Raw genomic sequence first — 15420 nt, 5'->3', positions numbered from 1 at the left:
GTCTTCCCTGCTCCGTTTGTTAGCCCCCCGGGATGGAATCTATACTCAGCATGTGAAAATGGTGGTGTGGCAGAGACGTTTCCTGACCTCCTCCTCTAACTTCACAAAGAGGGAGGAGAATCTATCAGCATCAACAGCCCAAGGTGGATTCCTATGAAGCGGAGGCCTGATAGACCACCTCTCACTAACTTTTTTACCAATTCTGACACCAGCCATCCCTACCACGGCACTCTCTGCTTCTCTGTTGGCTTCAATAATTCGTTGCAATGGTCACACAGAATTCACAGACAATCCTCACGATTATAGGGTTTGTTAGGGAAGTAGCAGGTTACAATTCAGAATCAGAAATGACTCAGGGTAGTTCTTTGATCAGGACAGCCTCTTCTCAGCCCTGCCTACAGGTAGGCCTCTCTTTCCAGCCCTCCGCCCCTCAGCAGGGCCTCTGCCCTGCTCAGGCAAGTGTTACAAATTTCTTTAGCTCCACCAATAAGTCCCTGGGGGCACCGCACTCCACAAGTAAGCCTCGGCTTGAAGACACTCAGCTGTCTCACTCCACAGGTCCGCATCCCAACCATAGCCGCTTCACTGTATGGGTGGGCTAGTCCACACTGGTCTTCCGGTTCAGCTGCTGCTGGTCCTCTGCCTCGGTTACTGCCGCTTCTCACTGTCTTGCACCATCTGCGGTGTTACAGCTCTCTGTTTCCTGGGTCTAGGAGGTTCTTAGGACAGGGATCCCGGGTTCAAAGGATGCGTTCCGCTCCTGTCTCTTCTTTTGGGTGGTATTCAGGTTCCCCCCTTCTGCATCTGGGATGGCTCATTTTAAGCCTAGCCGGGTGGTAAAACTGACCAATCCCCTGGTTAGGGTTTCATACACCTTATTTGCATGGTCCCACCCCACAAGTGTGCTATGCCCCTTATTTGTATTATTAGCAAGCTATCTGATCCTTTTGGTGGGCCACAGCACCTTATTTGCATAGTCCCACCCAATCTTTTGGTGGGAATTACAAGACCATGGCTAGAAAGGCCTTATAAATGCCATCCATTGAACTGCACAGTGTTGATGCCAACATTTCACTGATACCATGTAAGATGGAGGCCCCATCTGTGTGCATGTGCTTATTCTCTAGGGTGCTCCAGGTTGGGATGCCAAGGATGAGGAGAGAAGCCACAGGGCAGAGCAGAGGTCTCCTAGAAGTCAGGAGACCCACAGCACAGGAGCAGGAGCCAGGTTTGGGAACAGGTCCAAGGCAGGGAGCCCCTGGGGGTGACAGCAAAGATGGAGCAGAGCCTGGGAAGCTGAAGGGGATCAGGGCCCATGTGGGTGCTGGAAGATACAGAGGGGCTCAGGAAGAATACCAAGGTCCCTGGGAAACCTGGACACTGAAGTATCTCATCTCTTTATTTTAAAAGCTTCTTAAGAATTCTTTCTGGGCAAACATGAATTCTAGGGTGGGAGTAGGAGAGCCATCATGCAGGTTGACCTGGCTAGAGTATGAGGACGGGAGGTGGAAAATATTTCATTTATTCACTCAACAAGTCTTTGGTGAGCACTTGCTCCATGCCAGGCCCTTGGTGGATGGTGGAATGAATGGCATACCCACCTCTCCGGCACCTGGCCACCTGTTGCCATCAAGTCAGGTCCAACTCATGGCGACCCCATATGTGTCAGAGTGGAACTGTGCTCCACAGGATTTTCAAGGGCTGATTTTCTGGAAGTAGGTCACCAGACTTTTCTTCTAAGGTGCCTCTGGGTAAACTTTTGGTTAGCAGCCAAGCGTGTTCACTGTTTGTACCACCAGGGACCACGCTGCCCCAGGCAGACCTCACTAGTGGATCATGGCACCCTGTCCCTCTGGGTCTGGATAGAGCTTCAGATTCCCCTCCACACAGCTCTCAGGGAGCCACTGCCAGTTGACCAGATTGACACAGAAATTGAAACTTATTTGCTATCCCCGATGGGTCAGATCTAGGCGTAGTTTCTGGTGGACAGGAAGAATATAATCCTCATGCCCACACTCTAGCTACCAGTTAGGTATGTTAACATGATTTCTCAAATTAGGCCCTTGGTTGAAAATAAGAGAAACCACTCACGCTAGCCTAGTGTTTTTCAAAAATGTGTATTGAGACTAACATAAATAAAAAGAAAGAAAGAATCAAGACTCTCGGAATGCACCACCCATAGTAAGGGTGAAGTTTGTAACTGACGCTTGTTTCATTTAAGGTCCCTGGGTGGTGCAAACAGTTTGCATTTTACTATTAACTGAAAGCTTAGAGGTTTGAACCCACCCAGCAACACCAAGAAAACCTCGTAGGCTCAGTTCTACTATGTAACACATGCAGTTGCCGTAAATTGGAACTGATTAGAAGACAATGGGTTTTGTTTCACTTACGTGTGTGTATCTTTATGTCTCTTGGGTGAAAAACATTCAGAAAGTCAAAAGCTACCCAATTGAGGCTAAGTGGAAAAGAGTATGGCACACTGTAGCCTGAGGTTAGAAAGCTGTGCCTCATGAGGGCCCAGAATCCAAAAGTCAGGAATCAAAGAGAAGGTTTGGAACCAGGCAGTGTCCTTTCCTCATCCCCATATCCCTTTCATCTTGGAGGTATGAAGAAAAGGAAGGGAGGAGGGAGGGAAGGAGGGAGGAAGGGAGAGAAGGAAGGAAGGAAGAAAGGAAGGAGGGAGGAAGGGAGAGAAGGAAGGAAGGAAGGAAGGAAGGAAGGAAGAAGGAAGGAAGGAAGGAAGGAAGGAAGGAAGGAAGGAAGGAAGGAAGGAAGGAAGGAAGGAAGGAAGGAAGGAAGGAAGGAAGGAAGGAAGGAAGGAAGGAAGGAAGGAAGGAAGGAAGGAAGGAAGGAAGGAAGGAAGGAAGGAAGGAAGGAAGGAAGGAAGGAAGGAAGGAAGGAAGGAAGGAAGGAAGGAAGGAAGGAAGGAAGGAAGGAAGGAAGGAAGGAAGGAAGGAAGGAAGGAAGGAAGGAAGGGTGAGAAGGTAGGTTGGGAGGGTAGCCCACAGGAAGAATTTCTATAGCAAGAGGTCTTAGACCATCCAAAGCTTTTTCCTTGTAATTAATGGCAAATAACCATATTACCTGAATTTAATTCATAAAAATACTAGCATGCAAAAGGCTACCAGAGAGAGAGGGGTTTAGAAAATCTGATGCCTAGAGAAGAGGACGGAGAGTACGGTGGGAGCCTTGCTAACCTCAGTCCTTTCCACTAGGAGAAGATTGTCAGAGGAGTTTGGACAGCTCAGGCGAGCAGCCCGCACCAGCGAACACCTCTGTGACCCAGAGACCCCTCCTCCCCCACCATCACCGGAAGGCTGTGGGTGGGCCTGGCCTATACTCAGCAGACCCTCTAGCCTGGATCTAAACAAGCATCCAGACAGCTCTGTCACAGCCCCAACTTTGCAAAGATGCCCTATCTCATCTGCCTCAGCTTCTGGGGTGGGAGAGAGAAGTGTCAGAGCGGTGGGAAGGTGAGGAAGCTCAACTTTGAGAGCCACCAGCTTCTTGAGGAAGCAGGAAGCCAGCTGGTCTGTAGAGAGTGAGTGAGGAGGCAGCGGTGGGGCGGGCCTATAGGCAGAAGTTTGCATTGGGGAGGGGAGGGAAGGCAGCTAAACCTGAGCAAAAGTGTGGCCAGCACCCAGGGCCCAGCTGAATCGGAAAGTATGAAACTGTAATGGATGGGTGGTGTCACCATTATAGGAGCCTCTTCCGCAGGCCATGAGCCTCATTTCTGCAATTACATTTCATTATCCATTGCTGTCCTGGGGGTTCCATTTTGTGGATTTTCTCTTTTCTTCTCTGGTTAGTCCGTGGTGGGGAATGATGGCAGAGATGGTGGGGATGGCAGGAGTCTCCATTAGAGGAGACGGGAGACACCTGAGGCAAGAGCTAGTGAGCGAGGTGTCCCTGAGGGACAACAGAGGAGAGTGCGTGGTGAGGGGGGGCTGCAGGGTGGACACCAGCAGCCTGAGTCCCTCCCCCTGCCATACACACCGTCCACCCACTCTGCAGCCTCCCCTGACCAGGGCTCCCTTGCCCCCTCCAGGCTCTGCTTGAACAAGGGACAGAAAAAATAAGAGACAGGATGTTGAACCAACATTTCAGCAGTTTATCTTTTAACTCGTAGGAAATGACAACTCCTAAATGTTCAAAACCTTTTGGGGAACTTCCTGAAGAAAAGGCTACACGGCTCAGGTTGACCACCAACAGCATCCTTTTCTGCTCTCCCCCTCTGCCCTCTCCACTGTCTCCTGCTGGCAGGTCCTACCAGGGCGCCCGGGGACCATCTCTACAGCCCTTTCTTTCTGAACTCAGAGTCCAGATTCAGCTGTCCCCCTGCAGGTCTCTCCAGTGCAGCCAGTCAGCATGCCCAAAGCCTTCTCATTCCCAAACCTCTCCTGTCTCTCCCAATTTCTGTCTCCAGCCTTCTTGTCAGCCAGGCTGAAACCATCAGCTTGGGAGACATCTGTGCTTCTCGCTTCCACAGAGGAGGTCTCACTTCTTACCTGGTACTCACAGCCCTCAACAACCCCAACCCAACAATTCTCTAGCTTCAGTGCCCAGCACACCTCTCATGCCAACTGTGAGCTGCCTGGCCCTGGACCCAACTATGTTCTTCTGCCTCTGCACCGTCTGCCAGGGCTGCCCCAACCCCTACCCACTCTCAGGGCCCTTATCAAATGCTGCCTCCTCCACGAAGCCTCCCTGGTTCCTTAACTGGAAATCACGGTGGTAACAGCTAACATTCACTGGGGTTGGTTATGGACCAGGCACCAAACCCAGAACCCATTGCTATCAAGTTGATTCTGACTCTTAGTGACCCTATAGGACAGAGTAGAACTGCTGCATAGGGTTTCCAAAGCTGTAATCTTTATGGGAGCAGACTGCCACATCTTCCTCACTCAGAGCGGCTAGTGAGTTGAACCACCAACCTTTCAATTAGCAACCGAGTGCTTAACCACTGTGCCACCAGGACTCCTCAGACCAGACACAGAGGTAACATTTTCCATGCATTGTCTCATTTCATCCATGTAACAGCCGCATGTGGGAATTGTGGAGCCCTGGTGAGGCGCTGGTTAAGAGCTATGGCTGCTAACCAAAAGGTCGGCAGTTCAAATCCACCAGCCGCTCCTTGGAAATCTTATGGGGTAGTACTACTCTGTCTTATAGGGACACTATGAGTCCAAATTGACTCAACAGCAATGGGTTTGGTTTTGGTTTTGGTGGGAATTAAGATTCCTATCATCCCCATTTTACAGCTAAGAAAACTAAATCTCAAAGAAGTTGGCTAACTTTCCCAAGGTCCTATACTCTAACTCAAACACAAAACAAGTTGCTGTCCAGTTGATTTCAACTCATGGTGACCCCATGTGTGTCAGAGTAGAACTGTGCTCCACAGGGTTTTTAATTGCTGTGATATTTTGGAAGTAGATCACCAGGCCTTTCTTCCAAGGTGCCTCTGGGTGGACTTGAATCTCCAACCTTTCCTTTAGCAGCTAAATGTGCTGTTTGTACCACCCAGGGACTCCAAACTCAGACATAAACCAAAAAACCAAACTCAGTGCCGTCAATTCCAACTCATTGTCGGCCCTGTAGGACAGAGTAGAACTGCCCCATAGAGTTTCCAGGGAACGCCTGGCAGATTCGAACTGCCAACCCTTTGGTTAGCAGCTGTAGCACTTAACCACTATGCCACCAGGGTTTCCAGCTCAGACATAGATCTGCTTAACTCTACCATTCATCATTTTAAGCACTGTGACTCCCTCCTCTGGGTTACCCAAGGCATCTCACCTGTTTAAACGTTTACCTTGCACTGTAATTAATTATATAAATATCTGCTTCTCAAACCAGTTCCTTGAGAGCACAGTTTTATTCTATATTTTATTTAATACAAATACTCAAAGAAAATATTTATTTTATTTTACAAGTAGTATATGTAAAATCTTTATTTTATCTTACAAATAGTGTAAGTAATTGACAAAATCAAAGCCGGCCCTGCAGATTCAACCAAAACATGGATATTCTGGGGTGGGGGGGAAAGAAAGTTCCAAAAAAGCAACACTTGAATTTGCTACGTGCTGAACACTACGCTGAATCCATGCGAATGAAGCGATGAGTAGGCGTAGCCATTTCACAAGCATCAGTCTCTCTCCAGCACTCATTGTTTGAGCTTTGTTAGACTTAAGTCTTGTCATTATCCCCTAAATAATACAATACTGTGTAACAACTATTTACATAGTATTTACATTGTATCAGGTATTATAAGTAATCTACAGAGATTTAAAGTATATGGGAGGGTGTTTGTAGGTTATATGCAAATACTACACTGTTTTATATAAGGGACTTGAGCATTCAGGGGTTTTCGTACAGGAGGAGGAACCAATTCTCCGCTTATACCGAGGATCCACTGCACTGATTTGATATACTTGATATGCTCTCAGGCTTCCTGGGAAAACCACCAGCCTCCTATCCCATCCCTTCCCACTCCTGAGTTCCTTTCCTATTTCCATGTCTTTTTGCATCTCTGTACCTCGCCCACAATGGGTGGTAAATACATTTAGCTGTCAATTATCAAATATATTTTGAGTATAACTGTGATGTGTCAAGCATAATGCTAGATTAAATTGTATTTGTTATCTTGAATTATCCCTCCCTTTCCAGGCCCTAAACCCTGTTCTTCCCAACTATCCCCTTCCCCTTCTGGGGCATGGCCAGGCCCCATCCAGGTACCGCAACTCAGGTGAAAGTTTGGAGACTCAGTTTGTGGCAAGATAATCTCCCCGGAGAACCAAAAAGACTTGACATCTGCTCTGTTCTGATGCCCATGTGGCGTGCTAAATTAGTTAGCATTATGTTTGGCTGCATTTAGCAGAGACCCAAAATAACAGTGGTCCCAAGATAGGTAGTTCAAGGCTGGGATGGCATCTTTGACCCACAAAGTCCTCAGGGCCCTTGGCTCCTTCAGCTCCTTACTCCACCATTCAGAATGAGACCCTTGTCCTCCTGCTCCAAGATGGCACTAGAACTCTGGCTACCACATGCCACCAAGTATCAGGGTGGAGGAAAGAGTGGAAAGGAGTAGCAAAGGCTCACAGCAGCAGCCTGAAAGCTGCCATGTGACACTTACGCTTATATTTCATTGGTCAAAATTGAGCCGCACGGCCATACCTAGTTGGGAGAAGCTGGGAAATGTAGCATTCCTGTTGAATGGCCACATCTCCATCTAAAACTTGAAAGTTCTGGTACTGGGAAAGAAAGGAAGAGTAGATATTGGGGACAACTAGCAGCATCTATGACAAAGGTTATGTGTGTGTGTGTCGTGTTGTATGTATTGTGTGTGAATGTGAGTATGAGTATGCGTGTTAGGTGTTTTGTGTGTTGGTGGGCAGATTCTCCCCATCAGTTTGCTCTCAGATGGACCTGTTATCAATTCCCTCTGCCCACTCTGGTGGTCCCCCATAAAACAACAACAAAAAAAACCAAACCCGATGCCGTTGAGTCGATTCTGACTCACAACAGCCCTATAGGACAGAGCAGAACTGCCCCCTAAGTTTTCCAAGGAGCGACTGGTGGATTCAAACTGCCAGCCTTTTGGTTAGCAGTTGAGTTCTTAACCACTGCGCCACCAGGGCAACCCATGGGTGGTTCTCCGTGGGTCCCGCCAAACCGATGCTCTCCTTACCCCTTATGCAGACTGACTTGGCAGCAGCTTCTCAATTCCATGTTTCAGTGAGCTGCATTTATTGTCAGCACCCACTGAAACACACAATCAGAGGAGATAGAGGGGCCTGTAAAACCGCTTTCCAGTTCAGGTATTAGAGGGTGGCCACTGTGTGAGAGTGACCACGACTAGAGCTAATCTGGGAATAAATTCTTGTGTCACTAACAGGTGAATCCTAGAAAAGTACACCAACTCAATCTTGGGCCGCAGCGTAGCGACCCAGACACACCGGGTGCCCTGCTGAGATGGCCCACGGGAGGCAATGGGCCTAATGCTTGTTTCAGTGGCGGCTACAGGTAGTGTTGCCTAAGCTTCCCAAGCCCTGCCCAGTAATTACAATAAAAACAGCCGACATTTGCTGCCCATTTCCCCTGCTTGTGTGCACTCACGCATGCATGCATGTACACGCACACACATACACATACAGTGGGCAGGGGTTTTACTGGCTTCATCTTACTTACCCTTTTGAGCCTGATGTTCCTATTAGCTCCATTTTACAGCTAGGAATTGATGTTTTATGGAAGTTCAGTAACTTGCCCAGAGGCAGGCAGCTAATGAAGACAGAGGCCAGCTGCTGAAGCCTCAGGGCCTAACCACTGCGCTCACCCACCTCTGCTAAAGTTTCACGGAATTTTAAGATTGTACTATTGAACTTCATTCTGCAAACATTTGGTGTATTACTTAGGGGTGTGTGTGTGTGTGTGTGTGTGTGTGCATCATGTGCTTCAGACTCATAGGGACCCTATGCACAATAAAACGAAACACAGCTCTGTCCTGTGCCATCCTCACAATTGTTATTACGCTTGAGCCCACTGTTGCAGCCACTGTGTCAATCCATCTCACAGGGACTGGTCCCTCCTGATAACATGTCCACAGTATGTGAGATGAAGCCTCCCCATCCTTGCCTCTAATGAGCATTCTGGCTATACTTCTTCCAAGACAGATTTATTCCTTCTTCTGGCAGTCCAGGAACAGTCGATATTTCTCAATAACACCGTAATGTAAACGCATCAGTTCTTCTTCCGTCTTCCTTACTCACGATCCAGCTTTCACACGCATATGAGGCAATTGAAAACATCAGAGCTTGGATCGGGGCACTCTAGTCCTTAAAGTGGCATTTTTACTTGGAACCCTGGTGGTGCAGTGGTTAAAAGATCAGCTGTTGGTAACCAGAAGGTCAGCAGTTCAAATCCACCAGGCGCTCCTTGGAAACTCTATGGGGCATTTCTACTCTGTCCTGTGGGGTCAGTAACGAGTAGTTAATAGAGGAAGTTTTGGAGTCCCTGGGTGATGCAAATGGCTAATGCGGTTAACTTCCTACCAGTAGGCTGGAGATTTTAATCCATTCAAAGGTGCTTCACAAGAAAGACCTGGTGATCTAGTTCTGAAAAATCAGCCACGGACAACCCTGCGGAGCACTGTTCTGCTCTCACGCACACGGGGTCGCCGTGACTTGGAATCGACAGCAAGCTGCTGGTTGGCTTAGAGGGAGTTTTAATTTTTTTAAGAGAGAAAACAAGCACAAAAACATTTTGAGTATCCCCCCCTCCCGAAACTTAGTGTCATGGATTAAGTTGTGTCCCCAAAAAATACATGTCAACTTGACTGGGTCATTATTCCCAGTGCTGTGTGTTTGTTCACCATTCTGTGATCTGATGTGATTCTCCTACATGCTGTAAATCCTACCTCTATGATGTTAATGAGGCAGGGTCACAGGCAGTTATGTTAATGAGGCAGGATCAGAGGCAGTTATGTTAATGAGGCAGGGCTCAATCTACAGGATTAGATTGCATTTTGAGTCAGTCTCTTTTGAGATATGAAAGAAAGAAAGAAGCAAACAAAGAGGAGAGGGGCCTCATACTACTAAGAAAGAAGCACCAGGAGCAGAGCATGTCTTTGGACCCAGGGTCCCTACGCTTAGAAGCTCCTAGGCCAGGGGAAGACTGATGACAAGGACCTTACCCCAGAGCCGACAGGGAGAGGAAGCCTTCCCCCAGAGCTGGTCCCCTGAATTCAGACTTCTAGACTGCGAAAGTAGAGATCTCTGTTTTATTAAAGCCATCCACTTGTGGCATTTCTGTTATAGCAGCACTAGATAACAAAGACACTTAGTATTTTTCATATTTGAAGTTTAGATGGGGACACAGTTCCACAGCTGCATCCTGGAGCAGGGTATCTGTTTCCAGTGCCATGTTCCCAGGAGCTGCCCTTGACTGGGAATCCAGGCTCTCTTGAAAGGCTGAAGAAACTGGTGGGTGGGGTGGAGTGGAAAACCCAGCCTTCCTGGGTCAGGCAGCCCTGGGGATGACTTATGTGTTTGACTTTGGGTAAGTTAATTTATTTTCCTGAGCCTCATTTTTTCCTCTTCTATAAAATTCACACCAAAAAAAAAAAAAAAGTACCCTTGATCAAGGGTTATAAATATTATGTAAACAAACTGCTTATTTTTTTAATGATTTGCCAGAAAATGAATTATACTTTCGGACAGAAAATATATTACCTGTTTCTATCAAGCCCCAAATAAAGATGAGCACAAAAAGCAGAGATTAGTTTTTTACCATCTCAAGAGACTTCATCCTAATATTTACTTACATTTTGTTATTATTTCAGACTCATGCACACATATTTAACATGGACCATTGGCTATAGACTCACATACATTTCACTTTATTGCCACTTGCCTCATGTATCTCATTAAAACTTTTTTGTTTAATCAAGGATCTGCATATTGTTAATTTTAGAATTCATGGTTCCATGACTTTGAAAATTTCACACATTCTGAGTGGGCATGTTATGTTCTTTCTGCCCCCACGCCTTTACTTAAACTCTTTGCCGCCTATGGCTGCTCCCTTTCTACTCTTATTAATGCCTACTCGGTCTTTAATACCCAACTCAGGTGACACCTTTTCCAAGGAGCCCCCTTTGTACTCCCATGATATCTCATACTTGTAATTCTAGTAAAGCTCTCTCTTCCTGTATTGGAATTGTCCGTTGACTTGTCTCTCCTATTAAACTGTAAGCCACTTGTAATGTTGTTCCCCATTATATTCTTGGTACCAACCACTGTATCGGAGCCCTGGTGGCATAGTGGTTAAGAGCTACAGCTGCTAATCAAAAGGTCAGCAGTTCAAGTCCACCAGTCGCCCCTTGGCAACCCTATAGGGCAGTTCTACTCTGTCCTATAGTGTTGCTATGAGTCAGAATCAACTCAACAGCAATGGGTTTTTTTCTTTTTGGTTTGCCACTGTTTTTGACATATCACTGGACCCTCCATAAATGCTGGTTGAATTCAGATTGCTCCCAGTGGGACAGAAAGGGAGCAATAAAGCAAGTGGTGAAAGCAGTCATGGACCTATTGGCAGCTGCAGTGAGAGAGGAATGGAGAAGCCAAGAAACATAATCTTTAACAATAGGGTAATAATTGGGTAACTTTCACACCTTTTAAAGCTCTCTCACGTGCATTATCTAATTTGGTCCTCATAAATCTGGAAGATGGGTATATTACAGGGGATGAGGTGGAGTGGTTAGTTGTTACATCATACACTTAAAACCACACAGCTAAAAAATGACTGGATTCAGACCAGACCTTAAAAGCCTCTTTTCTTTACCTTGAGCCATGCAATCAAGTCCACATCGTCACCACAGCTTCCACCTGATCGCGCCCTGGCTTACTGCTCTGTAGTCTACAGGATACTGCCTGTGGTTTTATTGATCAGGCCTTGCCTCTTTCCAAGAGGAAGCATTTCATTGACGTATTTCTAGATAATGAATTGTCTTTGGCTTTGAGGAGAAGGTAGCCAGGACAGAACGCGAATCTCGTGTTATCCACATCCAGTCATGTGGTTGCTGACAGAGCACATGGGTGTGTTCTGAGATGCCAGCCCTTGCAATGTCTGGTTCCTTCTATTTTCAGGCCCAAGAAGCACATCCTGGGGAGGAAAATGCGGTGTGGAGCCCTGTGCCACCTCCTGTGGCTTTGGCCTTCTCTGGCCTACATTCAAGCTGTGCCCATCCGAAAAGTCCAAGATGACACCAAAACCCTCATCAAGACCATTGTCACCAGGATCAGTGACATTTCACACACGGTAGGGACAGTCTGGGGGTCCCACGCCCAATGATCTTGAGTTACCCCAGCCCAGCACTGGCTCCCAGCAGGGCTGGAACCAGATTGTTCAAGAAATATCTATTGAGCACCTCCTAAATGCCAGGCACCTGCTGGAAGCACAAGGCTCCGCTCTTTCTGGTTGTCCTCTCAGCTGTTTGCCTGCTGGGATTCAGGTGTAAGCGGTCATCATTTTAAGCCACCCTGAAAGCATTTAACTTTGCCACGTTTCCGTTAAAAATCACACGACTCTCTGACATCATGGGCCACACGTGCTTGTTTGCACTCAGAGGTTAGCAGAGGCAGGCACAGTGACACGTAAAGTCTGTGGTGGCCTTGACACCTCACTGCTTCATCAATAACCTCCTCCCCCCTTTGTCTCCTGCCTTTTCACTCCTCTTCTCTCTGATTTGGTTTCCTTGAATCCTAGTGGCCAAACCAGAGGGAGCCATAAAGGTCCTACTTCCCATGGGTGGCCCCCAGCAGCATCCTCCCTGGACCTCACCATGCACCCCCCATCCCGTCTCTAGAGTACACTTGTCATTGGCCGTTTCTCCTAGTTTTAGCTGAACTCTGGCCCTACAAACCTTTTCCCATTACTGCTAGTGCTGGCTTCCAAGGTCACAGAAAAGAAGGGGCCTACCTCTCTCATCTGCTACCCTCTACGTATTTGCAAACAGCTTTTGAGCTCTTTCCCCTACAACGGTGTTTTCTCTGGGGTCAACAGGCCTAAACCTTCAGCCATTTCCCAGATAAAGTCTATATTTGGAATTAAGAAGACTAAGCATGAGAGGAGCCCTAGCGGCATAGTGGTTAAGTGCTCAGCTGCTAACCAAAAGGTTGGCAGTCTGAAGCCACCAGTGGATGGTGGGATGGGGGAGAAAGATGTGGCAGTCTGCTTCTGTAAAGATTTACAGCCTTGGAAACCCTGTGGGGCAGTTCTACTCTGTCCTACAGTGTCGCTATGAGTCAGGATCGACTCGACGCCAGTGGCTAAGTGTGAATCTTCATACTTCTGTTCTCTGTCTGCGAGATCTTAAACTAGTTTCTTGATGTCTTTAAGCCTTGGTTTCATCCAGGGCTTCAAACCGGCTTGAACTGGCTCAGTCACGGCCGACAAAGTAAAATCGGAACAGACCTGAATTTTTAAAATTTGGGTGAAGCGCCCACAATAAGCAGAACCAGAAAAATTATGGGTCGAAGCCCTGGAATGGGAGACTCAGAAGAGGCGTAGTGAGCCCTTTCAGGAGCCCAGTGCAGGAGACTGGATTATTGCCAGGATTGTGAAGAGCAACACACGTTCAAAATGGCACAGTCAGCCGCCTCAGCCACCATCTTTGAGCAGGGCACTGCTGTGTCAGACTCTGCGGGAAGAGATTTGGTTACGATGCAATGCGCATACTACCCTTGTTTTCTAAAAGGAAGATTAAGTTTCTAGGAGGGCTTTACCGCATAATTTTTCCCCTTCTACTTATTGTTCTGCTTCACCCACATTTTAAAAATTCGGATCCATTCAGGCTTCACTGCAATGGTCATGACTGAACCGGGCACAACCAGTTCAAAGCCCTAGTTTCATCACTGAGAAAATGGAAATATAATACAGTTTTCACAAAGTTGCTAGGAGACTTAAGTTAGATAAGCAGACCAACCAGTGGCCATTGAGTCAACTGTGACTCATGGAGACCCCGTGTGTATCAGAGTAGAACTGCACTCTGTAGGGTTTTCAAAGGCTAATTTTTCAAAAATAGATCACCAGGCCATTCTTCTGAGGCACTTCTGGATGGACTCAAATTTCCAACCTTCTGGTTAGCAGCCATGTTAACCATTTGTGCCAGGGACTCCTAAGTTAGGTAAAGCAGGTGAGAACACCCCACCCGCATGGGGCCCAGAACAGTGTGTGCCCTCAGCAGAGTTTGCACTTGTGGGTTTTGGTGGCCCCCAGCTTGTTCATCTTGCATGGAGCCATCCGAAGGCCTCTGCATCTCCTGGCCACTGTGGGTGTCCAACAGTTGCCTTGGGAAGCCCAGGAGAAGCTAGATGTCCAGAAGCAGGGACAGCTCAGAAGCAAATACAGTTTTGGACATTTCATAGAGAAGAACTCCTAAGTCTCCTTGCTTTCAGAACAGTCCTTCATCAAGGCTGCTCATGATGGATCCAGAGTATGTCACTTGTGGGCAGTTAGGAAGGGAGAAGCTCTCCTGGTACCTGGAGTTATGGGAGCAGAGAAGGGGAGGCAGGGCACTTGCAGGGGGTACAGCTTTGATCCCTAATGAGGTGAAACTGCATGGAGATCTGGGCAGAGAGAACCTGACTGGGAGGGAGGAGTCTGCACAGGGTGGAAGGGAATGAGGATGACCGGGGATGAAGGTGGTAGCGTGGGGGTTTAAGGAGGACCTTGGAGCTAAATAAAGGTCCCTGGCTGGTGCAAATGGTTTGTGCTCAACTATAAACCTAAAGGTTGGTGGTTCAAGCCTACCTAGTGGCACCGTGGAAGAAAAGCCTGGCGTTCTGCTTCAGTAGAATCCAGCCAAGAAAATTCTATGGAGCAGTTCTACTCTGTAGCATATGGGGTTGCCATAAGTCAGAATTGACTTGACGGCAACTGGTTTGGAGCTAAATAAGAAACAGGGACTCCTGGGGGTTCTTCAGCAGAGACCACTCAGAGAAGGGAAGGACTTAAGAAGGTTGGCCTGTGAGTGAAGGGCAGGGTGGTTTGGGAAGGGCAGGAAGACAGGAGTCTGTGAGGCTGGCCAGAGGCTCAGCAGTCACCTGGGCTCAGGAAATCAGGATCTGGGTTGACAAGGAAGGGGAAGGAGGTATGACCCTCTACCTCGTGGGAAAGGCCCTAGGGCCCGGCAGGATTGATTTCTCCCCTCCTTGCTGAGCTCTCACCCTCCCTCTTCCTTCTGCACAGCAGTCCGTCTCCTCCAAACACAGGGTCACCGGATTGGACTTCATTCCTGGGCTCCACCCTGTCCTGAATTTGTCCAAGATGGACCAGACATTGGCAATCTACCAGCAGATCCTCACCAGTCTGCCTTCCAGAAATGTGATCCAAATAGCCAACGACCTGGAGAACCTCCGGGACCTTCTCCACCTGCTGGCTGCATCCAAGAGCTGCCCCTTCCCCAGGGCCAGTGGCCTGGAGACCTTGGAGAGCCTGGGTGGTGTCCTGGAGGCCTCACTCTACTCCACAGAGGTGGTGGCCCTGAGCCGGCTGCAGGGGTCTCTGCAGGACATGCTGCGGCAGCTGGACCTCAGCCCTGGGTGCTGAAACGCAGTTGGCCTCTCTTCCCCCAAGGGCTAGCATCAAGGGGAGAAGCCCCAGCTCCCATGTGTCTCCAGGAGAAGCAAGCTTGTGTGGACTTCCCTGATCTAGGACTCTAGTCCATTCTCTCTCACTCCTCTAAGCTACCCTGCCAAAGGCATAAGACTCCAAGGTATGTTGCTTGAAACCAAAGATATATATACATGATCCCATGCTCACTGGGAAGGGAGGCCCATCCAGCAAACCATGGGCTTTATCTGTGCTTCTCACCAAAGTCTTCAGCCATCAGCAGGAGTCATCCTGTCCCCTCCTCAGTCCATCTCTCCT

The 15420-nt window shown here is 48.0% G+C and overlaps 1 protein-coding gene across 1 annotated transcript; it reads left to right on the top strand.

The window, feature by feature from the left end:
* The first annotated feature begins 11664 nt into the window (after positions 1-11664).
* On the top strand, positions 11665-15099 carry LEP (leptin). Its single transcript, XM_049894168.1, has 2 exons — positions 11665-11808; positions 14740-15099. The coding sequence occupies exons 1-2, from the start codon at positions 11665-11667 to the stop codon at positions 15097-15099; spliced, it is 504 nt and encodes a 167-aa protein (XP_049750125.1).
* Positions 15100-15420: the final 321 nt, after the last annotated feature.

The sequence above is a fragment of the Elephas maximus genome, chromosome 8 (genome assembly GCF_024166365.1).
Source record: "Elephas maximus indicus isolate mEleMax1 chromosome 8, mEleMax1 primary haplotype, whole genome shotgun sequence".
Taxonomy (NCBI): Eukaryota; Metazoa; Chordata; class Mammalia; order Proboscidea; family Elephantidae; genus Elephas; species Elephas maximus.
Note: the sequence above shows the minus strand (reverse complement) of the source record. Positions and strands in the feature narration are given on the sequence as shown.

Coding starts and splice junctions, on each gene's coding strand:
- LEP (XM_049894168.1), top strand. CDS start 11,665: ATGCGGTGTGGAGCCCTGTGCCACCTCCTGTGGCTTTGGCCTTCTCTG. Junction 11,809..14,739: donor TCAGTGACATTTCACACACG/GTAGGGACAGTC, acceptor CCTTCTGCACAG/CAGTCCGTCTCCTCCAAACA.